At 49.6% G+C, this 25750-nt stretch overlaps 1 protein-coding gene across 1 annotated transcript in view; it reads left to right on the forward strand.

Annotated features, from left to right (window-relative positions):
• F10 (coagulation factor X) overlaps window positions 1–25750 on the forward strand; it is a 27518-nt gene continuing 1768 nt past the window's right edge. The window contains exons 1-7 of the mRNA XM_007960972.3: window positions 1–181; window positions 8024–8184; window positions 17403–17427; window positions 18299–18412; window positions 19865–19996; window positions 21919–22163; window positions 25385–25502. Of these exons, the coding sequence (XP_007959163.1) occupies window positions 112–181; window positions 8024–8184; window positions 17403–17427; window positions 18299–18412; window positions 19865–19996; window positions 21919–22163; window positions 25385–25502 (865 nt within the window). The 5' untranslated portion in view covers window positions 1–111. The remainder of the gene's footprint in view (window positions 182–8023; window positions 8185–17402; window positions 17428–18298; window positions 18413–19864; window positions 19997–21918; window positions 22164–25384; window positions 25503–25750) is intronic.

Consider the following 25750-nt stretch of genomic DNA (forward strand, 5'->3'; position numbering starts at 1 on the left):
GGGCCTAAGCCAAGTGACAAGCAGCCGCACAACAGCCATCCCGGCCGGGGCGTGGACTTTGCTCCAGCAGCCTGTCCCAGTGAGGACAGGCACACAGTACTCGGCCACACCATGGGGCGCCCACTGCACCTCGTCCTGCTCAGTGCCTTCCTGGCCAGCCTCCTGCTGCCCGGGGAAAGTCGTAAGTGCCCCCGGCCCTTCAGGCCCAAAGGCAGCCCTGGGGAGCAGGGAGGGGCGGCAGTTGGGGAAACCCTCTCATCTCCGCAGCCTGGATGGTGGGTGTCTTGGCCTCTGTCAGAGGCTGGCCTCAGATGGCTGGGCTTGGCCTTTCCAGCCAAGGGCGTCGTCAAGGCCAGCTGTGGCTCCCTGTGGCTGAGAGTCAGACGGGAGGATCAGAGGTCACAGAGACAAAAACACAAGGACGGAGTCAGCGAGAGAGAGAGAGGGAGAGGGAGGGAGAAACGGAGACATAGTGAGATGGGAGGCCAAAAGGCAAAGACAGAGATAGACAGGGAGACAAAGACAGAGGGAGAGGTGGGAGCAGGCAAAGACAGGACAGTTGGCCATCTGCCACCACAGGGAGGCACAGGACGAGGGGCACAGCAGAGGAGCTCCCAGGGAAGAGGAGGCTGAGCCAAACCAGTGCCACCACCCTTGGACTGGCTCCGCCTGGGAGGGGCTGCCTAATGCACAGCTGGACAGGTGGGGGCAGCAGGGCTGTCCAGGACCCCCAGGCCTCTCCAAAAGCAGAGGCCCAGAAAGGGCAGAAGCCAGGCAAGGCTGGGGGCAGCGGAGGAAGAGGATGCCCCTCTGGTGGGGACACGAGAGACAGGGACCCTAGACTTGTTTGCATCCTGGATAAAGTGGACAGGCAGGGGCACCAAGGGGACCCAGGCCTGGGAAGGGAGTGTGTGAGGGAGAGATGGGGCAGGGAGAACCTCGTGGGGTGGAAAGGGGAGACCCCCGGGAAGGCTGAATGGATCCTCAGTGCATCGCTGACCTAAACGGCCCCTTCTCCTGGTGGCCTGGAGTTCCAGTCACATCCCCCGGGGGTCTTCTCCATCCCACCCTCAGCCCCCTGCCCTCCCTAGCCTCTGTCCCCTGAGCCACGTCTTCCCGTCTCCCACACAGAACGGAACTCTTCATGGGGTACTGTGTGGCTCTGTCTCGCCCAGCCTTCTCCCCGCCCCTCAGGCCACACCGCCCCATGCAGGAGCCCACCATGATGCGTGTGGTGGGATGAGATCAGCGCAGGTGCAACAAGGCCCTGGAAGGGCCCATGCCGTCATCGTCGACAGCAAAGCCACTCTGCAGACAGACAGATGCTTCATTGCATTGGTAGAAAATTCTGCAACCAGAATGCTCATGGCTCCTGAGACCCTAAGCCCAGCCCGAGGCTCTGGAAGCCACTCTGGCTTCTTGGGAGTGGAGGTTGGCAGGACTCCTCTTCCTGGGAAGAAGCAGAGGGTGGAGATGAGAGGACAGGCCAGGAGCCCACCCAGGCCCACAGGAGGAAACTAGGGCAGTCACGCGGGGTCCTGGTGGAGCGCCAGCCTCCCTTCCTGCCAATGGGAAATGCAGGCGCCCACCTCACGGACCTCTGGGTCCACAGGGTCTTGACACCCTTAGCTGTGTGATGCAGAACTGACCCATGACCATGGCCTGTGGTGTCCCCGGGGGCCGGCCTGGACCCTGGGTGGACGTGGTCAGCCCCAGAGAGCCAGGGCCAGGCCGTCTCCCTCCCCTCCTCCGCCTCAGAGGCCTCGGCAGCTGCACGGTGGGGTGGGTGGGGCTGAATGCAGGTCCCAGAAGGTCCCGCCCAGGACCCTGCTGTGCACACTTTTGATTTTGATAAAATCGGAATGCGCACAGCATCTGCAGTTCAGCCTTTAAATGAACTCGGCTGTCCTGCCTGTCACGGAAGCTCTTCTGGGACAGTGGGACCTCAGCACTGCTTTGCTGGTACTGCTATAAGAAAAGACCACGGACCAAGTAGCTTAAAGCAACAGAAATGTTTCTCCCACAGCTCTGGAGGCTGGAAGTTCAAAATCAAGGTGTCAGTGGTGCTGGTTCCTCCAGAGGCTGGGGGAGAGTCTGCTCCGAGCCTGTCTCCCAGCCTCGGGGTGCCAGTGGCTTCAGAGTCCGTGGCTTGTGGGAGCATTGCTCCCATCGCTGCCTCCATCATCGAGTGGGGTTCTCACCATGGCTGTTTTTCTGTCTTCTTTTCTCTCAGAAGGACACCAGTCATTGGATTTAGGGCTCACCCTATCCCATAAGATGTCTTCCTAACTAAATACATCACAAAAGTTCTATTTCCAATTGAGGTCACGTTCTGAGGTTCTGGGAAAGACATGAATTTGCAGGGATGTTATTCAGCCCTGTCCTGCCACCTGTGAGTGTTTTCTGCAATCCAATTTTTTATGTTAATAAAATCAGAATATGCAGAGCACCTGCAGTGCCAGCCTTTAAACCACCGCTGTTGCACTGGCAATCATTAAAGCTACGTGGCTTCAGTTTCAGTCTTTACATTCAGCAAGTTTAAGTCCCTTCTTCATGAGTTTGGACTTAGTGACTGAAAATTTTGCTTGCTGATAAAACTTGCTCAAATGCAGTTGCTGACTGTGGAATTCACTGATGTTGCCAAAACCACAAACACAACCGTGTGCTCAAGGACTGCAATGCTCCCCACAGCTTCTGAAGAAACAAACCCACACAACAAACGTCTACCAATCTGGATGCTCCATATCAGAGCTCTGGAGTGTTCCATTAATTTCTGGAGACAAGTATCTAAAAACCTTGCCACGTTTTCATTTCGTTTTGCCAATCCCATTTTATTCACATCAGAAAGTGTGGCCACGTGGCCGAGGCCTGGCCTGCTCAGTCTGAATGAAGCACTGATGCGACTCAGCCACAGCAGAAGCGCCCAGGTTCAGTCTAGAGGGCCGAGCCAGGTGTGCAGTCTTTCCTTCATTCCCTCAACACATATTGATTAAGTTCCGGCCGCGCTAGGTACGGGGAAACAGCTGGGACCAAACGCGCCACGTCTTTTTCCAGCGGAGGGAAGGATGAGCCTGTCAGCACATAATGTCAGAGAGGGGTTCGGCGCTAGAAGACAAATAGCACAGTGTTAAGGTGATGGAAGAGACACGAGGTGGGGCAATGTCAGAGGGCGTGGTCAGGAAGGATCTCGGCGGGGGGGAGCTGGGGTTTGAGCCACGTGGGTATCTCTGGAAAGAATGTTCTAGACAGGGAGGTGACCGGTGCAAAAGTCCTGGGGTGTGAGTGTTGGGCTCAGGGTCAGCACAGAGCCCAGTGTGGCAGAGAGAGATGAATGAGGGCAGGGTTGAAGGTGGTGCGGCCTGGGAGGCCTGGCCATGGGAAGACCCTGGACTCTGTTCCAAGACCCCTAGAGGCAGATTCTGGGTGGTCCTTGACTTCCTTGCATCACCCTTTCCACCCCGTACCTGCCACCTATATCCTCCTCCCCACACAGTCCAGCTCAACCTTATAGGCAGTGTCCTACCCCATGAGCTGGGGAGAGCTGAGCAGGTTTCAGGGAGATGGGAAAAGGCGGGAATCAGACAACGGCCGCAAAGGAAAGGTGCATTCTTAGTGGTCAGTCAGCCTGGGGATACTCAGGGGTGGATGCCAAGGGGAACAGAGCTGTGGCTGGTGTTGCAGAACAGCGAGTTCCTCTAAGAGGTCAGAGGAGGCGCGAGCGACTGACCAGAGACAGTAAGCGCGTCAGGCCCTGGTTGAGTGGGGACCCAGTCTTCTGGCAAGTCTGTGAACCGTCACTGTGGCTCTAGGGCAGCAGAGAGAAAACCAGGTGTATGTCAATCTGGCCACAAGGAAGGAGACCAAGGGGAAGAGAGAAGGGACCAAGAGAGGTGTTCACGTGGAAATGTGTTAGAACACTGAGACCCCAACTGGAGCCCAGGAGGTCTGCAAGTCCCAATTTGGGAAACACTAAGCCAGGCTTGGATAACTTGTCTGAGGCTGCATCCCAACACGAGAGCCAGGGGCCCCAAAGGAGATGGGCATTCCCTGCCTGCCAGCTTCCTTAGTGCCTTTTGTGGAGTGGAGGTGACATGAGGCTGCAGGTTGCAGGGAGCCAGGTGTGCAGACTTGCAGGAGCCATGTGTGGGCTGCATTTCAGAGCAAGTGCGTGGGAGTGGAGCAGACACTCAGAGTAATGCGGCAGGGTCAACAAATAATAAATCTAAGCCTAGCGCTGGTGGGACAATGTCAGTGTCACTAAAATAAGTGGGGAATTTGGAAGGTAAAGTAACTGGAGGTAGGAATGAAGCCAAGATTTACTGAGCACCTTCTGTATACCAAACAACTCAACACTAGGAGTTTACACAATCTTTAAAACAACTCTAAGAGTAGGTATTATAATTCCCATCTACCAATAATAAGTGATTAAGATGTTTCTGAAACTGAAGATTGTCTTGTTTTAAATGTTGGACATGGAGAGTTTGGAGTTCTGAGATGAGGGAAGGCATCTGTCATAGAGTTGAAAACATGGAACTCAGGACAAAAGTCAGTGCTAGAGAGATCAATTGGAAGAGTCATCTTTATTGTAGTGAGACACTGAATTTTTCAGTGGAAAAAAGTACAGAAAAAGACTACAGAGGGCCAAGAAAAGAAACTGAGGCTATCACAATGAAAAGAGGAGGAGGAGTGGGTGAGAGACAGAGGAGACACAGGCAGAGAGATGGGGACAGCACAGCCCACAGACATACACCCTGCGAGGGACACAGACTCTTGGATCCAGGGCATTTTAACCAGCAGATCAAGACTCATTTGCCAGTCATGAAATCAACTCAGTATTAAAATTAAAAAAAAAAAAAAAAAAGAGTAGAATCAAATAGAACACTTTGTACTAAGTACTGTTTTTTAGGAAATACTAATAAGTACTATTTCTTGAAAGTTGGCAAGTATGTGCGTCCTGGCACTTTATAAATTATACTTTTATAGTTTGTAATCGAAACAGCATCACCAATCCCCACATAACAAAGAGCAGAGACCTTAAAGATGAGTGGGGCCAGGCTGAAGGGGCACAGTTTGAGCCAAAGCACAGAGCAAAGTGGGCTGAAAGCACCCTGGAGAGGGAGAATTCAAGGAAGGGGGCTTGGGTGGCCAGCCTGAGCCGGCGTGAGCATGTGAGGAGGCTGGTGAGCTGATTGGATGGGCTGTGTCTACTTCTCCAGAGAAGGGGGCATGGGTCTAGAGCAGGTGCCTCATGTTGTACCTCATAGAGAACTGGGTGGGGGAGGGAGATGGGCATTTCCCTCCACAGTCCCCAAAGTGCCTGAGGAAAGTGTTGACGAAGAAGCCAAACTCTGTAAAATATTTGAACAGATTTATTCTGAGCCAAATGTGAGGACCAAGACCCATGACACAGCCTTGGGAGGTCCTGAGAACGTGTGTCCAAGGTGGTCGGGTCACAGCTTGATTTTATGTATTTTAGGGGGACAGAAGTTACATGCACACGCCAGTCAATAAGCATAAGGTATACACTGGTTCGTTCTAGAAAAGGGGAAGGTGGGGGCTTCCAGGTCCTAGGTGGCTTCAAAGATATTCTGATTGGCAATCAGTTGAGTTATTATCAGCTGGGCACGGTGGCTCACGCCTGTAATCCCAGCACTTTGGGAGGCCGAGGCAGGCGGATCACGAGGTCAGGAGATCGAGACCATTCTGGCTAACACAGTGAAACCCCGTCTCTACTAAAAATACAAAAAAAAAAAATTAGCCCAGCCAGGTGGTGGGCACCTGTAGTCCCAGCTACTCGGGAGGCTGAGGCAGGAGAATGGCGTGAACCTGGGAGGCAGAGTTGCAGTGAGCCAAGATCGTGCCACTGCACTCCAGCCTGGGTGACAGAGCAAGACTGTCCAAAAAAAGAAAAAAGAAAGTTATTATCTAAAGACCTGGAATAAACAGAAAGGAGTATCTGGGTTAAGATAAGAGGTAAAGACCAAGGTTCTTGTCATGTAGATGAAGACTCACAGGTGGCCACCCTTAGAGGCAACAGATGGCAGCTGTTTCCTCTTGGACCTTTAAAAGGTGCTACACTCATGGCCAGGCACTGTGGCTCATCCTGTAATCCCAGCACTTTGGGAGGCTGAGGCGGGTAGATCACTTAAGGTCAGGAGTTCAAGACCAGCCTGGCCAACATGGTGAAACTCCATCTCTACTAAAAATACAAGGAGGCTGAGACAGGAGAATCTCCTCCTGAGGCAAGACAATGGCTTGAACCTGGGAGGCAGAGGTTGCAGTGAGCTGAGATTGTGCCACTGCACTCCAGCCTGGGTGACAGAGCAAAACACCATCTTAAAGAGGGGGAAAAAAAAAAAGGTGCTAGACTCTCAGCTCAGAAAAAGACCTGGAAAGGTAAGGGGGTTCTCTACAGAATGTGGATTTCCCTGAAACAGCTTTGCAGGGCCATTTCAAAATATGTCAAAGAAATACAATTTGGAGTAAAATCATTTGTTTTAGGGACTGCTATATGTCATGTGATCCTATACTAGCGAAATCAGGTTGGAAACTGGTATCTTATTGCTACAAAGAATCTGGTCAGCCTTAAGGTCTCTTAATGTGAATGCTGGTCAGCTGTGCCTGAATTCCAACGGGAGAAAGAAATAATGAGGCAGGTGGGACCCACTTCCCCTCGTGGCCTCAACTAGTCTTTCAGGTTCCTATGGAATTCCCTTGGCTGAGAGGAGCGGTCCACTCAGTGAGTTGGGGGCTTAGAATTTTATTTTTGGTTTACAAGAGAGTGATTCGCCTTTTGTGATGTGGGTGTGGCAAGGGGCATCGCAGTCCGGGAGCATGGGTGAGGGGGAGCCCAGGTGAGGAGTCTGGGTGAAAAGGAGCCCAGGTGAGGGGTAGCCCAGGTGAGGAGGAGCCCGGGTGAGGGTGAGCCCAGGTTAGGGGGAGTCTGGGTGAAAGGGAGCCTGGGTGAGGGGGAATCTGGGTGAGCGGGAGCCCGGGTGAGGGGGAGCCCAGGTGAGGGGGAATCTGGGTGAAAGGTAGCCCGGGTGAGGGGGAGCCCGGGTGAGGGGGAGTCTGAGGAGGAGCCCGGGTGAGGGGGAGCCCAGGTGAGGAGGAGCCCGGGTGAGGGGGAGTCTGAGGGGGAGCCCGGGTGAGGGGGAGTCTGGGTGAGGGGGAATCTGGGTGAGGGGGAGCCCGGGTGAGGGGGAGCCCAGGTGAGGGGGAATCTGGGTGAAAGGTAGCCGGGGTGAGGGGGAGTCTGAGGAGGAGCCCGGGTGAGGGGGAGCCCAGGTGAGGAGGAGCCCGGGTGAGGGGGAGCCCGGGTGAGGGGGAGCCTGGGTGAGGGGGAGTCTGGGTGAAAAGGAGCCCGGGTGAGGGGTAGCCCAGGTGAGGGGAGCCCGGGTGAGGGGGAGTCTGGGTGAAAGGAGCCCAGGTGAGGGGGAGCCCAGGTGAGGGGAGTCTGGGTGAAAAGGAGCCCAGGTGAGGGGTAGCCCAGGTGAGGGGAGCCTGGGTGAGGGGGAGCCCGGGTGAGGGGAGTCCAGGTGAGGGGGAGTCTGGGTGAGGGGGAGTCTGGGTGAAAGGAGCCCAGGTGAGGGGGAGCCCGGGTGAGGGGGAGTCTGGGTGAGGGGGAGTCTGGGTGAAAGGAGCCCAGGTGAGGGCGAGTCTGGGTGAAAGGATCCCAGGTGAGGGGAGTCTGGGTGAGGAGGAGCCCAGGTGAAGGGAGTCTGGGTGAGGGGGAGCCCAGGTGAAGGGAGTCTGGGTGAGGGGGAGCCCAGGTGAGGGGGAATCTGGGTGAAAGGGAGCCGGGGTGAGGGGGAGCCCAGGTGAGGGGAGTCTGGGTGAGGGGGAGCCCAGGTGAGGGGGAATCTGGGTGAAAGGGAGCCGGGGTGAGGGGGAGCCCAGGTGAGGGGGAATCTGGGTGAAAGGGAGCCGGGGTGAGGGGGAGCCCAGGTGAGGGGAATCTGGGTGAAGGGGAACCTGGGTGAGGACGACCGGAGTTTTTAACCCTGTCCTTCCTGCCTTCCAGTGTTCATCCGCAGGGAGCAGGCCAACAACGTCCTGGCGAGGGTCAGGAGGGCCAATTCCTTTTTTGAAGAGATGAAGAAAGGAAACCTTGAAAGAGAGTGCATGGAAGAGACCTGCTCATACGAAGAGGCCCGCGAGGTCTTCGAGGACAGCGACAAGACGGTAAGAGCTGGGGCTGGGCTATAGGGAAGGAGCTCAGACCAGAGCCCCTCGCTGGCCGGAGCTCCAGGGGGCGGCCTGGAGGAAGGGGCAGCGCGTGGACGCTTTCCAGGGCGGGGTCCAGCGAATCGAGGCCTCGGCCGAGTCCTGTCCACAGGCACATCAGTGCCGCCCCCGCGCTGACTCCTTCCCAGCGAGGACTCAGCAGGGAGGGATGTGCTCAAGTCCCTTGAGGGTCACAGGGCTTCTGCCAGAGTTAAGTCCATTTAATAATAAAATGTTAACCTAAAAACCAATAGTCATGGCCTCGGCCAGTGCCTCGCCGAGTTGCAGTGAGTTGAGATCGTGCCCTCCCACGCCCTCAGCCAGCCTCCGGCCTTGCCCTCCCTAGTTACTGAGAGCCACAGCTTAGAGCGCCAGCGCGCAGGCGCACAACTGACGCCAGGCCACGAACCCAGCACTGCGCCTGCGCAGCAGGAGGACTAGCACTGAGGCTGGGCCGCGAACCCAGCACTGCGCCTGCGTAGCAGGAGGACTAGCACTGAGGCTGGGCCGCGAACCCAGCACTGCGCCTGCGCAGCAGGAGGACTAGCAAACCCAGCACTGCGCCTGCGCAGCAGGAGGAGCGCGCTGACCCCCCCCCAGGCAACGATTGCGCAGCCGCAGCAGCTCCGCGCGGATGGCGCCAGCCTCCTCTCCCCTGACGAGGCGGGGCTGTGGTCGAACCTGGAAATGGCTGAGGGGTCTCGAATTCCTCACCCCAGGCCTCAGGAAAGGTGCCTGCAGGACAGGGCTCCGAAGCGGAAGTGGGCGGCGGTGATCCCCAACTGACAAGAATGAGCTGAAGAGAAGAAAGTAGCCGCAAGGGGGCCAAGCCGGAGCTCAGTGAGCAACAGCTAGGCCAGCCGCGGCTGGTGCCGTCAGCCACACCACTGACTATGGACTCGAATGGAAACTCGGAGTCCCCTTACAGGTTCCCCCAGCGCAGGCCACCGCCGAAGGTTACTGGGGAAGGCCCCTGCAGCTTCCATGTGGACATCACTCACTTGCTTCATCCAGGAGTGCAGTCGCCTGCAGCCTGGGGCCACCTGACTGATGTCACCCTGAAGATCCATGCCAAAAGAGCTGGGGAAAGTTCACCTTCTGGTGACCCCCACGGACCAGGGTGAAGTTGCAAGTTATGGCCAGGTCTAGGAATTATAAGTCAATAAATAAACTGCCTCAGGGAGACATACTCAGAGTCCAGGAAAATCTGGGAAACAGCAAGAAGGGTGAGCTCAGCATCAGCCCTTGCAAAATTGCACGGCTGTCTCCTGGCTCACAGGTTGCCCCATCCTTACTTTAGCCTCAAAGAAAAGGAGACCCTATATTATTTGAGTACTTGGGCTTGATCCTGAGTGACTTTCTGAGAAAGCAGTGTATCATCTACCCTAAGATCACCACATATGTGAGAAGGTTTTTGGATGAGTTGAGATTTCTAGACATTGAAACCCTCATGATGAACGTCATTCCGGGGTAGCAGGGGCTAAGCCTTTCATCACCTGCCACAACAAGCTGGGCATTAACTTGTATTTGAGAATTGCTCCAGGGCTCTACCTTAAGATGCTGGTTAGTAGCACTGACTGGATTTATGCAGTTGGATGCCAGTTAAAGAATAAGAGAATGGGCCGGGCGCGGTGGCGCAAGCCTGTAATCCCAGCACTTTGGGAGGCCGAGACGGGCGGATCACGAGGTCAGGAGATCGAGACCATCCTGGCTAACTAACACGGTGAAACCCCGTCTCTACTAAAAAATACAAAAAACTAGCCGGGCGAGGTGGCGGCGTCTGTAGTCCCAGCTACTCGGGAGGCTGAGGCAGGAGAATGGCGTGAACCCGGGGGGCGGAGCTTGCAGTGAGCCGAGATCGCGCCACTGCACTCCAGCCTGGGCGACAGAGCTAGACTCCGTCTCCAAAAAAAAAAAAAAAAAAAAAAAAAAAGAATAAGAGAATGTATTTGATTTGCCACCCTACATGGTCTGTGCAGACTATCATGATCTCATTGAAATTCAAGAAAACATTATGTCAGGGATGAAGCACATCACAGGTGGTTACAAGGTCACCCACCATCCAGATGGCTCAGAAAACCAAACCTATGGGTTGACTTCTCCTCACCCTTCTGGAGAATCAGCGTGGTAGAAGAGCTTGAAAAAGTGCTGGGTGTGATGCTATCAGAAACTAACCTCTTTGGAACTGAAGAAACTCAAAAAATTCTTGGTGATGTCTATGTAACAAAAGCTTTTGAAAGTCTTCCACCTCAGAACACATCCAGGCTCCTTGATAAGCTTGTCAAGGAGTTCCTGAAAGTGACTTACATCAGTCCCACATTTATCTGTTATCACCTGCAGATAATGAGCTCTTTGACCAAATAGATCATTCTAAGAGGGTCTCACTGAGCACTTTGAGCTATTTGTCATGAAGATAGCTGAGTGTTTCCATTGCAGCAACAGCAGCAGCTGTTGACAAACAAGACAAGGCCAGTGAAGATGATGAGGCCACATTCATAGATGAAAGCTTCTGTACAACCCTGGAATATGGGCTTCTGCCCACAGCTAGTTGGAACATGACAATCAAATGTGTTACCATGTTTCTCACAGACTCCCACAACATCAAGGAAATATTTCTGCCTCCTGGCATGAAACTTGAAGACAAGAAAGAATGTAGCAACCACTAATAAAATGGAAACACAACATTGACACTTCTTTCTAGAAAATGTTAATTGTCTAAGTTGTGTGACTCAGATATCTTTGCATTTCTGCAAAAGATCAAGGTCTACTCTAATTCTTCAATTAAGAATTCCTTTTCATTCCTTGTTAGCAAATAAATGATTTTTCTCTAATAGAAAAAAATTAGAATTTTCAGAACTATTTTCAACTACTCCTTATATATACATGTATTTTTTCCCACTGGTAGAATTTTTCTTTAATTAAATAATGCTGATCCAAGTTTATGTTTCACTCAGCATCATTTCTCAGACACTCTTCTTTACTTCTATATAGCTACCTATAGCTAAGCTATATTTTATTGTATGATGCATTTACTCTCTCAGAGTTTGGCCATATAAGTTATTTCTTTTTTTTTTTTTTTTTTTTTTTAAAAGGAGTCTCGCTCTGTCGCCCAGGCTGGAGTGCAGTGGTGCGATCTCGGCTCACTGCAAGCTCTGCCTCCCGGGTTCACGCCATTCTTCTGCCTCAGCCTCCAGAGTAGTTGGGACTACAGGCACCCGCCACCACGCCTGGCTAGTTTTTTTGTATTTTTAGGAGAGACGGGGTTTCACCGTGGTCTCGATCTCCTGACCTTGTGATCCGCCCACCTCTGCCTCCCAAAGTGCTGGGATTACAGGCATGAGCCACTGCACCCGGCTAAGTTATTTCTACATATTGCTATTAGGAAAACACATATGCATGCATTTCTTCTAGATTATCACCTAAGAACGGCTTCTCCAGAGAGAGATGACTGAATTAAAGGTTATCAACAAGTTCCAATTCAAGATGAAGAAAGCACATTCCTCACTGCCTCTCCCACTGAGTGTAGCTCCAAAACATGGAGAGAATGCATGCAGCAGCTATTTGAGGACCCTAAAAAGTAAATCACAGTGTATTGAGGAATAATATTAGAATTAGATGTATGATATGATACAACTGACTGTGAGTTTATCACTTTTTCCTCCAGTCTTCCAGACATTGTTTGACCTGAATCTAACGGACATTTATAGGATTCTCAACAATAGCAAAGTATGCTTTCTTTCCACATATGGAAAATTCCTCAAGGTAGACTATATCCTGTGTCTTAAAGCATACCTCAATAAAAAGATTGAACTCACATAAAGTACATTTTCTGACCATAATGGAATTAAACTAAAAATTACTAACAGAAAACTGGAAACTTCCCTAAGTACTTGGAAATTAATCCACACATGTATAAATAATCTGTGAGTCAAAGAGAAAATTTTAAGGGAAGTAAAGTATTTTGAGCTGAACAAAAATGAATATGTAACATAAAATCTGTGGGATGCAGCTAAAAAAGCAGTGTTTCAAGGGAAATTTATAGCATTAAACGCTCATATGGGAAAAGAAAGAAGGTCTCAAATTGTTCTACTTTAATAAACTAGAAAAAAGAAAAAACCAAAAGGAAATTGAAAAAGCAGAAATCAAAGAAATTGAAAACAAAAATAATAGGCAAAATTAATAAGCTGATGAAACTCAAACAAAATTGACAGGAAAAAAAAACAAGAAAAAGGACTTATGTTGGAAATGGAAGAGAGGGGACATCACTACAGAAACTGCAGATGTTAAATGTATAATAAGAAAATACTTTGAACAATTCTGCACATATATATTTGGATGAGATTTGAACAACTTGGATGAAATGAAACTATTCTTCAACACCACAAGCCACCGAAACATACACAAGATGAAAGAGATAACTGCCAACTCAATTCTTAATTTAAAACCTTCTGAAAAAGTAATGTTCAGGTACAGATGGTTTCACTGGTAGAATTTTACCACACATTTCAAAAAGAACACCAACTCTATACAATTCTTCTAGAAAATAGAAGAGGGAACACTTCTTAGTTTGTTTTAGGCCAGCATTACCCTGATGTCAAAACCAGACAAATATTGAAAATGAAAACCACCCTATGTAACAATCTCTCATGAACCTAGACATGAAAATCCTCAACAAAATATTAGCAAACAGTGCAGCAATATATTTTTAAAATAATAATAATATACCATGACCAAGTGAGTTTATCTGGGGCACACATGCCTGGCTCAATATTTAAAAATAATTATGTAATATACCATATAAACAAAGGAGAACATCTACATAATCATGTCAATTGATGCAACAAAGAAATCTGGCAAAATTTAACATCCATTTATGATGGATTAAAAAACATATCAGCAGAATATGAATAGAAGGGAATTTTATCAACATAATAAAGTTTATCTACAAAGAATCTAGTTGATATTATACTTAAAGGTGAAAACTGAATGTTTTGTCCCTGAGACTGGGAATAACACAAGAATGTCCATTCCCAACACTCCTAATCCAACATTATACTGGAAGCCCTCGCTCTAAGGAAGACCTTCAATAAGTCAAGAAAAAGAAATAAAGTTATCACTATGTGAAGATGACATGATCATGCATATAGAAAATCCTAAAGAATGTGAAGGGGAAAAAAGCTTGTTTTAGTCCATTCTCATGCTGCTGTGAAGAGCTACCTGAGACTGGGTAATTTATAAAGGAAAAAAGATTTCATTGACTCACAGTTCTGCATGGTTAAGGAGACCTCAGTAAACTTACAATCATGGCAGAAAAGGAAGCAAATGCATTCTTCTTCACATGGCTATAGGAGGGAGAAGAATGAGAGCCAAGCAAAGGGGGAATCCTCTTTAAAAAAAAAAAAATCAGATCTCATGAGAACATACTATCATGAGAACAGCATGGGAGAACCGCCCTCATGATTCAGTCCCCTCCCGCTGGGCCCCTCCCACTACACATGGGGATTATGGGAACTATAATTCAAGATGAGATTTGGGTGGGGACACAGCCAAACCATATCAATGCTCCTAAAATTTACATATGAGTATAATAGGTCACAGAATACAAAGTCACACATATTTTAATATTTTTATGTAGTAGCAATGTACAGTTAGTTGTAAGCCAAAAATTTTTAAATGCCATTTACAATTGCTTCAAAGAAAATTATATACTTATATGTAAGGCTAATAAAACATATATAGGATCTTTATCCCAAAATCTACAAAATTCCAATGAACGTATTTAAACAGACCTAAATAAATAGAGACACATACAATGTTCATGGATTGAAAGACTCAACATATTAAGATATCAATTTCTGCCAATTTGATCTATAAATGCAATACACTGCCAATCAAAATTTAGCCAATAGAGGCAAGCTGATTATAAAATTTATATGGAAAGGTAAAGGAACTAGAATGGCTAAAACAATTTTCAAAAGGAAGAATAAAATTGGAGGAGTCACACTACCTGATTTTAAGACTTATTGTAAAGCTACATTAATTACAGAGGTATTAATGGGTGGTATTGGTAAAGGAATAGACACATAGCTCAGTAGAACAGAATAGTGAGTTCAGGTGTAAGAGACAGTGAAACCCCGTCTCTACTAAAAATACAAAAAATTAGCCAGGCATGGTGGCAGACGCCTGTAGTCCCAGCTACTCGGGTGGCTGAGGCAGGAGAATGGTGGGAACCCGGGGGGTGGAGGTTGCAGTGAGCCGAGATTGTGCCACTGCACTCCAACCTGGGCAACAGAGCAAGACTCTGTCTCAAAAAAAAAAAAAAAAAAAAAAAAAAAAAAAAAAAAAAGATCTCACCCTTAATACTATTACATTGTTGATTAAATTTTAACATATGTATGGGGGGCATGTTGAGACCATAGCAGTGTTGGAACAATTATATATTTATATGCAAAAAAGAACGTGACCTAAACTTCACAATTATACAAAAATTAACACAAAATAGATAATAGATCCAAAGATAAAATACAAAACTGTAAAACTTTTAGGACAAAATACAACAAAATTTATGACATGGAGCTAGGCAAAAATTCTTAGACATGACACCAAAAGAATGATTAATAAAAGAAAAACGTAATAAATTGGACTTTATCAAAATTTAAAACTTCTGCACTTCAAAAATAAACTGTTGTTAAGAGGATGAAAACACAAGCTACAAACTAAGAGAAAATGTTTGCAAATCACATATCCAACAAAGGAATCATATTCAGAATATATAAAGAAATCTTACAGCTTGAAAGAAGAAAATAAACACCCAGTTAAACAATGAACAAAAGACCTTAACAGCCACCTCACCAAAGAGGATATATGGATAGAAAATAAACATGTGAGAATATACTCAACATTATAAGCTATTACAGAAATGCAAATAAAAACCACAATGAAAATGACTACATACTTATAGAATAAAAAACACTGACCCATAACAGTGCTGGTTAAGATACGGAGAAAGCAGAACTTTGATACACTGCTTGTGGGAATGCAAAATGGCACGCCCACTTTGAAAAGGAGTTTGACAGTTTCTTATAAAGTTATATAAAGTTACCACATGACTCAGCAATCCCATTTCTGGGCATTTACCCTAGAGAAATGAAAACATATTTCCACATAAAATCCTGTATATCAATGTATATAGCAACTCTAGTCTTTTTTTTTTTTTAATTTTTATTTTTTGAGACGGAGTCTTCTTGTTGCCCAAGCTGGGGTGCAGTGGCATAGTCTCGGCTCACTACAACCTCTTCCTCTCAGGTTCAAGCGATTCTCCTGCCTGAGCCTCCCAAGCAGCTGGGATTACAGGTGTGTGCCACCATGCCAGGCTAATTCTTGTATTTTTAGTAGAGATGGGGTTTCACCATATTGGCCTGGCTGGTCTCGAACTCCTGACCTCAAATGATCCACCCACCTCAGCCTCCCAAAATGCTGGGATTACAGGTGTGAGGCACCACGCCTGGCCAGCAACTCTATTCCTAATTGCCAAAAGCTGGAAGTAAGATAAATGTCTTTTGCAGGGTGTAGCCATACAATATAATAGTTGTCAGCAAAAAGTAAACTATTGATACAACAATAACTTGGATGAACTTCCAAGGCTTTGTATTGAATGAAAAGCTAGTTTCACAAGGTCCTGTAATATACACTTTCATTTACATGACATTCTCAATAAGTCATTATCATTGTGATGAAGAGTAGACTAGTGGTGGGACAGGGCTTGCCAAGGGTTGACAGGTGGGGGAGATGGCATGGGGAATTTTTGGGGGAGGATGGGCCTGTTCTGCATCCTGATGATGCTGATGACTACACAAGTCTCTCCATGTGTTGAAATTCATAGACGTGTACACCAAAACATTGGTTTTACCATGTGAGAATTTTTAAAATAAAAAAGTAAAAAGATAGTGTATTTGCTTCCTAGGGCAACCATAACAAAGCACTACAAACACCTTAAAATAACAGGCAGTTATTGTTGCAGCTTTGGAGACAAGCCCGAAATTAAGGTGTCGGCAGTGTTCATTCCTTCTGGAGGGTCTGAGAGAGTCTCTGTCCCAGGTGCTCTGCTCACTTCCAGGGACACCCAGCAATCGTGGGCATCCTTGGGTTGCAGACGCATCGCTCCAGTCTCTGCTTTCATCTTTGCGTGGCCTTCTCTGTCTGTGCCTCTGTGTGACGTTTTCTGTCTAAGGACATTCTCCCTGATTTAGGGCCCACACTGAGCCAGCATGATCTCATCTACAGCCTTGGCCTAGTCACATCTGCAAAGACCCGATTTCCAATTAAGGTTATATTCTGAGGCTGCAGGCGGACCTGAATTAACAGGGAGGACACTATTCAACCACCTGTAGAGAGGTAAAAAACAGTGAGACTCTGGACGTTTTTTAGTGTAATCTAGGTTCTTGATGACCTGTTTTAAGCTACTCAGCAATGAGTATTTTTCAACTAACGTAATGACTGTTGACAAGCATGTGACCCTTGTCTGAATGTTTAGCTCAGGCATAGCAACTAAAAACCATCCATTGACCAGCTCAGGAGTAGCAAACAGAGCAAGCCATTTTTGGTGCAACCCATTTCTAGGTAATTAACTTGAAAATATTTTCTTTTTTTTTGAGACGGAGTCTCACTCTATCGCCCAGGCTGGAGTGCAGTGGCCAGATCGCAGCTCACTGCAAGCTCCGCCTCCCAGGTTCACGCCATTCTCCTGCCTCAGCCTCCCGAGTAGCTGGGACTACAGGCACCCACCTTGCCCGGCTAGTTTTTTGTATTTTTTAGTAGAGACGGCGTTTCACCGGGTTAGCCAGGATGGTCTCCATCTCCTGACCTCGTGATCCGCCCGTCTCGGCCTCCCAAAGTGCTAGGATTACAGGCTTGAGCCACCACGCCCGGCCGAAAATATTTTCAATATTCAACAAAGATGGGTCATTTAAGATGACTGAAGCCACATCTTCACAGACGCAGAAGATCTGAATAGCTTTCCTCTTTAGACTGCATAGTTCTTGAACAATTCATTCCTGAAAGTGATTTCTGTTGGGGAAAATATCCTATTCAGCTTGAGTCACTTAATTATGGTTGTTATTGGTATAAAATGTCTCTGTTTTCCCTAATATATTTTTAAATCTCTTTTTTCCTTGTAGAATGAATTCTGGAATAAATACAAAGGTCAGTATTTTTTCTGTTTTAATCTTAAGTGAGAGGGGTTCATTAGGACATGTGAATTTTGAACATATTTCCTGAATTTCCTTTCGGCTTTTGTTTAAATTTTACTCATTGAAGACTTTTTCCCTCGGGGTGTTTCCATAATAGTTATTGTAAAAGAGTTTTTATAGTAATTTTATACTAATCCTAGTTTTGTTATTGAATTAGAGATATATATTTAAATCAGTTCATTCTCATTTGAGGATACCAAATTCCATGATAACTTTTCTAAAAAACAAGTGTATTCGGTAAAAGAAAAAAAACAGAGTATGAAAGATTAGATTCCCGACTAAGGTAACCACCTTCATTTCATGTTTGACAGCATCTGAAATGGCATCAGTCATGACTACCTGGTAAGAGTATTCACATTTCTCAGAATGACAACTGGGCCTATCTCTAAATTAGATTATGTAAATCCTCCAAGAAATAGGAAGCCCCAGTGTGCCCTTCTCATTTTGCCCCAGGATCATTTGGAAAGAGGAACCCTAACCTCCTCTCCCATCAAGGCCCAGCCCAGAAATGAGCATCAGGCTTTCACCTTTCCTCCATCCTTCCAGCTGGTCCCTGTGGTCACCTCTGACTGTAAACACACTGCAAAACACTGGCAAAAAATCGAAAAGCCGGACCGGTGATCCACCTAGATAAAGGCATCACGGACACATGGCCACAAAAGGGAGTGGATCAAATAAAGTCCAAAGAGGAGGAGGAGTTTACAGAGAAATGGGAAGGCTTTTCCAGTTATCTGAACAGCAGTGCCAACGTTAGCACAGCAAAGCTGTTTCCACAATGCCGGAAACAGCTCGCAGACTCCAGTTTCGAAATCCTCTCTTTGCAGATGGTGACCAGTGTGAGACCAGTCCTTGCCAGAACGAGGGCAAATGTAGAGACGGCCTTGGGGAATACACCTGCACCTGTTTAGAAGGATTTGAAGGCAAAAACTGTGAATTGTGTAGGTTCCTCTGCTTGGTATACCTTCAGATCATACTCCCCTGAAGAGTAGCAGGTGGGACGGGGGAAGAAGTGAAAATGCCTAATGAAACAATCTTAAGTCATTTCTGATTTACAAAGTCTGGGCTCTATTACACTGTGCCACTATAGCAATAGAAAAAGAAAAGCCCCAATATGTCCCCCAAATGACTCGGTTTGGGGGTATGATGAGGGAGACACAGTCACTTCTCTGCTCCTCCAAGAGAGACTGTAGAACATGGAAGAAGTGTGTGATCCATTCATGTGTAAACAAGAGCAGACTCTGTTTTCCTTAGGGCCAAGTGCATTGCCCTGTTATTCCTGCTCCTGTTATTCCACTCCTGTGTAGTGATTCTAAATCACCTCTTATTTATGTGTGTGGATGCAGGTGTCAATATTTGTGAATATTTGTGATTGTCCAATTATAAAAACTTGATACATTTAATTAGTTCTACACGGAAAAATCACTAAGTGCTTTCTCTAATGTGGTGGTTAATTTTTAAAAAGTTAGGCTACTATTAGATCAATCTTCCCTCAGGAAAAAGATTTGCGTTTTTTTTTTTTTTTTTTTTTTTGAGACAGAGTCTGGCTCTGTCACCCAGGCTGGAGTGCAGTGGCCGGATCTCAGCTCACTGCAAGCTCCGCTGCCGGGTTCACGCCATTCTCCTGCCTCAGCCTCCCGAGTAGCTGGGACTACAGGCGCCGCCACTGTGCCCGGCTAGTTGTTTTTTTTTTTGTATTTTTTAGTAGAGACGGGGTTTCACCGTGTTCGCCAGGATGGTCTCGATCTCCTGACCTCGTGATCCGCCCACCTTGGCCTCCCAAAGTGCTGGGATTACAGGCTTGAGCCACCGCGCCCGGTGTTGCGTTTCTTTTAAAGTACTTAAACGATCATCTTTATACCATGTTCTTAGATTGGATTACTTTTGAATTTTCCCTGATGGGAATATTAATTATGCATCATTTCATTATAAGTCCAGAGTGCCTCCCTGGAACACCATTTGGTAACTTACGAGGCATAACCGTGCTCAGGCTCCCAGGGCTATTATGAACGTTTTCCAAGATTCCATGCACGTTGATCTTTGCACTGTGATTACTTTTTCATCAAAACCCACACAGAGCGATGTGGAGTCACCGTAATGTGAGTGCTACTGGGGCAGGGGGCGCCAGCAAGCCCGGAGGTGTGAGGGGCAGGTCCCTGGAGCCTGGCGTCTGCCAAGGAAGCCAGGCTCCACCAGGCACGGCACCACGAACTCCCTGTGACCTGCGAGGTTGCCCTTTGAGGCAAGTGTGCCTGTTGCTTGGCTCTGGCCCTTTGCTCAACCCAATGGCCGCTTTGTGGCTGACAGGCAAGTGGATGTGGCTGTCACCCTCGGGCCAGCCCAGCCTCCATTTCCCCAGCTGTCCCCAGAGTCAATGTGCCTCTCCTTTGCAGTCACACGGAAGCTCTGCAGCCTGGACAACGGAGACTGTGACCAGTTCTGCCACGAGGAGCAGAACTCAGTGGTGTGCTCCTGCGCCAGAGGGTACACCCTGGCCGACAACGGCAAGGCCTGCATTCCCACAGGTAGGAGGCACGTTGGGCCACAGCCACCAGCTGCCGCCGGGCCGGGCCAGGGAGGAAAAGCCCATGCTGGTGGGCATGTTCTGGGTGGGCCTGGCAGGTAACAGCGGCACCAACCGGACAGGACTGAGCCCTGGGCTCTGGGCCCAGGTGGTTCAAACATGAAGACCATGAGGTTTGGAAATAGACCCATTATTTCTGTAAGCCAGATGTGCTGTTTAACCTCAGCTTCCCCATCTGACAAATGGGACCAACACTATTGCCTGACTGCTTGGGTGATCCCTGGAGCACTCTGCACGATGCCTGGCCCACCACGGGCCCTCAGTCTGCGTTAGGACTGTGGGGGATCCAGTGCAAGGGTTCAAAGCACCAGGGCGGGCGAAGGGCAGAGCTGGCCCGAGGAACTGGAGCTAAGGTGTGGGGCTGGGGTGGGAGGCAGAGGACACTCAGGCTCTGAGCTCCTTTTACCAGGACCAGTGTTAACTGAACTTAGTTTTTCTTTTCCTTGATGAATGTGGACAATAAGTGGCCAGAGGGCAGTGAGCACAGGACAGGCTGGGGACTGGGCAGGGTGGGGACGAGCCTCCCTGTCCTCACCCTGTGGGCATCGCCTACGCTGGGCTTGCCTGGCTGCGGGCACTTCCGCACGGCCAGCACAGGTGGGGCCCCCGAAGGTGGGGCCTAGATGTCACAGCTGCACCTTGCACAGTGACCCCACTCCCACTCATAGCCAGCTCGACCCACAGCGTCGGCCTCACCCAGGGGCACATTCAAAGTGCAGAGTCCCAGGTCCGCCTTTTCAAGAGCCTGGTGACCCAGCTTACCTTCCAGCTTCAGGTGCGGCTCAGCCCCTAGACTGTGTCCTGCCCCCGGCTGCCATGACTGTCCCCTCCAGACACAGGTCACTCCTGAGTGTTCTGTCACTCCTTCTTTCATATCCTTCTTACTGAAAACAATTTACTTCCAAAGATGAGTGACGAAGAAAAGACCGGGTTCCAGATGTGTCCTTCAAGCACTGCCTCAATTCTGTGCCTCAAATCTCTCAGCAAGCGAAAGACACCGTGACTGACCTTGCTACTGGCAATGACATTCAAGCTTAAGCTGGTTAAAAAATATTTTAACTGAAGTCATTTCTTGACATACATGCGAATATTTTTTAATTCTAGAAATAATCACAAATCCATTTAAAACCAAGGGTGGGCCGGGCGCGGTGGCTCACGCCTATAATCCCAGCACTTTGGGAGGCCAAGGTGGGTGGATCACCTGAGGTCAGGAGTTCAAGACCAGCCTGGCCAACATGGTGAAACACTGTTGCTACAAAAAACACAAAAACTTAGCCGGGTGTGGTGGCACATGCCTGTAATCCCAGCTACTCAGGAGGCTGAGGCAGGAGAACTGCTTATACAAAAGGAAGCTTCCTAACATGTAGCATGGCCTCTGAAAACTTTTTTTCTTCAGTGTTTCATTAGGAAAAGTTTTCCAACACACAGCACACTGGAAAGAATTTCGCAGGGAGCCGCACACGCCCAGCACCTGGGTTCTCCCGTCGGCGTCCTCTGGCCAGATGCATTCATCCCATTTTGCCCAGCCCCTTTGGCTCTGTCCATCCATCAGGCTTTCTTGACTTCTTGGTGCATTTCCAGGCTAATCGCAGACGCCCACACTCCCCTCGCTGCCTGGGCTGCTGCCTGGGGCCCAGTGTTCACAGGCTGTCACGTGAGGGGAGGCCAACGCTCGGACGGCTGCACTCACCCGTGGACCCGACCCCTGCCGATGTGGCGCCTTGCCCCGCAGGCCCGCTGCCCCTCCGGGTGCCCCCGTGCTCTGCCTCCCAGCTCTCTGACTCTCCTCCACTAGGGTGAGCCGTGCAGGGTGTGGGGAGCCTCTCTCTGTGCTGAAGGCCCCGGCCGTCCTCTTTCTTTCAGGACCCTACCCCTGTGGGAAACAGACCCTGGAACGCAGGAAGAGGTCAGCGGCCCAGGCCACCAACAGCAGCGGGGAAGCCCCCGACAGCATCATATGGAAGCCGGATGACGCAGCCGACCTGGACGCCACCGAGAACCCCTTTGACCTGCTTGACTTCAACCAGACGCAGCCCGAGAGGGGCGACAACAACGTCATCAGGATCGTGGGCGGCCGGGAATGCAAGAATGGGGAGTGTCCCTGGCAGGTAACAGTGGGACGGTCCCTCGGGCCTGCTGGATGGACCACCTGTCTCGCTGTGCACCTCGGGGGGGCCGGCCCAACACTCGGAATAGCAATCCGGGAAGGCACCATTCCGCACTAGGACAGAGGGTCTCCGCCACCCGTCTACCTGCCTGTCGCCTCCCTCCGGGCAGCCAAGGAGGCTATGAGCTCCACAGGGAAGTGGCTGGGGCTGAGGGAGAGGCTGGGCCCGGGGAACGTCCACCTCACCCCCATCCCACTGGGCATTTCCGTGGCTACCCGTGGCATGCCCAGGATGATGCTGTCCTGTGAAACAGAAAAGAGGGAGAAGGCGCAGTCAGGCACTCAAGTGTCCTCAAACATCCCCTATACCAGGAGATAGGGCTAAGGCCAGGGAACAGCCCACAGCAGGGGCGTCAGCAGGCGAGAGGATGGCGCAGGGGTGGGCGAGGCCTAAAGCCAGGGAACAGCCCATGGCAGGGTGTCAGCAGGCGAGAGGATGGCGCAGGGGTGGACGAGGCCTAAAGCCAGGGAACAGCCCACGGCAGGGTATCAGCAGGCGAGAGGACGGCGCAGGGGTGGACGAGGCCTAAAGCCAGGGAACAGCCCACGGCAGGGTGTCAGCAGGCGAGAGGACGGCACAGGGGTGGACGAGGCCTAAAGCCAGGGAACAGCCCACGGCAGGGTGTCAGCAGGCGAGAGGATGGCGCGGGGGTGGGCAAGGTCTCCATCCGCTCTTCTGTTTGACGGGAGGCAGGAAGAGTTGGTGTCCTCGCTTCATGTCTAATTTTGGAAATTTTTTTAACCCAAACACTTAAATCCTATGGGGGCAGATAGTACCTCAGAGAAAAACATATCTACTTATTTTGAAAGGTAAAAAAGAAAATCACTCTTTGAGGTTTTTTTGTTAAGAGACAGTATCTTGCTCTGTTGCCTAGGCTATAGTGCAGTGTCGCAATAATCTCGGCTCACTGCAACCTCCACCTCCTGGGTTCAAGTGATTTTTGTGCCTCAGCCTCACAAGTAGCTGAAATCACAGGCACCCACCACCACGCCCGGCTAAGGTGTTGTTTTTTGTTTTTTGTTTTTATTTGAAATGGAGTCTCACTCTCGCCCAGACTGGAGTGCAGCGGCGCCATCTCGGCTCACTGCAACCTCCACCTCCCGGATTCATGTCATTCTCCTGCCTCAGCCTCCCAAAGTGCTAGGATTACAGGCGTGAGCCCCTATACCAGGTCCTAATCTTTGATTGTTGATTTAGACTAATGCTGCCACATTAAACAAATAAAACACAAGACTTTCAACTAAATTTCAATTCCACATAAACTAGAAATACTTTTAGTGTAAGTATGTTCCAAGTATTACATGAAGCATACATATGCTAAAAATTATTTGCTATTTATCTGATTCAAGTCAAACTGGGTGTATTCGTCAGTTTTCACACTGCTGATAAAGACATACCCGAGACTGGGTGATTTATAAAGAAAAAGAGGTTGAATGAACTCATAGTTCCATGTGCCTGGGGAGGCCTCACAATCACGGTGGAAGGCGCAAGGCATGTCTTACATGGGGGCAGCAAGGCAGAGAGTGAGAGAACAGGCAAAAGGGGTTTCCCCTTATAAAACCGTCAGTTCTCGTGAGACTTGTTCACTTCCACCAGAACAGCGTGGGGAAGCCGCCCCCACGATTCAGTTACCTCCCACTGGGTCCCTCCCACAACACATGGAAAATACGGGAGCTACAGTTCGAGACAAGATTTGGGTGGGGACACAGCCAAACGATGTCGCTGGGCATCCTGTATTTTCTCTGGCAACCCTCACTTGGACTTGAATTTTCAGTGCCCAAAACCAGAATGTTCTCTCCAACAAGCAAGAATCTCAGAGCTGCCAGCGCCCCCATGAATTCCCCCAGGCCTTCTTCCACCCCAGGCCTTCCTCCACCCCAGGCCTTCCTCCACCCCAGGCCATGTGGCTGGTGAGCCTCTGTCTAATTATAAAGAGCCAAGCGAGAGAGAGAGGGATGCACTGAGGCGGCTCTGCGACGCATGTTTGTTGAGGGCTTTCTGCGTGTCGGGCACTGAGCCAGGCGCTGGGTAGGTGGGATATGAAACCATGAAACCCCTCTCTGACCGACACACAGAAATCTAAACCTAGTTAGGGGGCTGAGACCCAAATCCTCCCAATCCCAGGCACTATGTGGTTAGGGCAAGAACCTCAATGCAGGAGACCCCACAGGATGAGCAGGAAAAGCCTCCTGTGTGGCTGAGGAGCTGGACTTGGAGCCCCAGGCTGGGTTTTGGAGGGGGTCCCAGGCTGGGGGACTGAGGCGGGGCGCTCTGGAGGGCTCACTGGAGGGGCCCTTGCCCAGTCTGTTGAGGTTTGTGATTCTTGTTTCTTGGTTCGAGTCTTGGCAAGTGGGCTCATCTGCATCTTTAGGAAGAACGGTTGGTGTTCATGTCTTAGGAAGCCTTTCCCTCATGTAAGCTGGATGATGAGTTGACAAATTATGCAAAAAAAGAGGCAAAAAGATGACCCCTTTTCTAGCCATGGATGTTTTAAGAAATCTTTTTAAGACTCGGTATTGTCAGTAGTTTCATTGGTTTGCACATGCGCCCAGCCACTATCACAGGACGGGAACCTCCCCGGAGAAAAGAAAACCAAAATATGCAAGTCCAGCTCCCCTGGGACAGCTGTGGCAGCCCTGTCAGTGCTCGCTCCCCTGGGACCATCCGCGTTCCAAGTCCTGGCAGGGAGGAGACCCTTCACAGGAGCTGTCACAGGGACCCCCAGGAAGTCACTGGGATGGAGGCGTCCATGCACCGTGGGGGATAGGCTCACACTGCTGAACCGTCAGGACCCCAGGCAGGCGCACCGGCGGAGGCAGATGTTTCTGCACAGACTGGCGTCTCCTGGTCCCGGCTAGAAATCCTGCCACAGAGACTCCCACAGGGAGCGTCTTTTCCAAAGCGCGGACAGATGTGTGTTTGAGACTTTGGAGAACACTCTGAGGGATTTGGTAGAAAGACGAGATGACTCCCTGTGTCAGTGAGTGTGTGGCACAGGCGGAGAAAACAGACAAGGAGCTGTCTTTGGGTGGACGACAGGAGACCGGAGAGGACAGCTTGGTATGGGTAGGGCTGGGCAGTGCCACCTGAAGGGCTGGCTTCTCAGTCAGGCAACCCCATCCACCTGGCCAGCCACACTGAGCCTGTCACGTCTGTCACAGGCCCTGCTCATCAACGAGGAAAACGAGGGGTTCTGTGGTGGCACCATTCTGAGCGAGTTCTACATCCTCACTGCAGCCCACTGTCTCTACCAAGCCAAGAGATTCAAGGTGAGGGTAGGTAAGTGACCAACAGCCCCCAGGGCCGTGGTGGGAGGCACAGTCACTGTCTGCTTTTCAGAGACCACTAGAGCTGATGGAATTTGTTGGGAACACTGGTTAAAATCCTGAAATCCTATTTGTGGGGGTTGGGGCGTTTCACAGAGGAAGATTAGGAAGCGGAGGAAGGGGAAGAGTGGGGAGGAGGACGGGGAGGGGGATGGGGAGGGGGAGGGGAAGCAGCCCAACCCTTCTCCCACTGGGTGTCCA

Source organism: Chlorocebus sabaeus, chromosome 3 (genome assembly GCF_047675955.1).
Source record: "Chlorocebus sabaeus isolate Y175 chromosome 3, mChlSab1.0.hap1, whole genome shotgun sequence".
Classification (NCBI taxonomy): domain Eukaryota; kingdom Metazoa; phylum Chordata; class Mammalia; order Primates; family Cercopithecidae; genus Chlorocebus; species Chlorocebus sabaeus.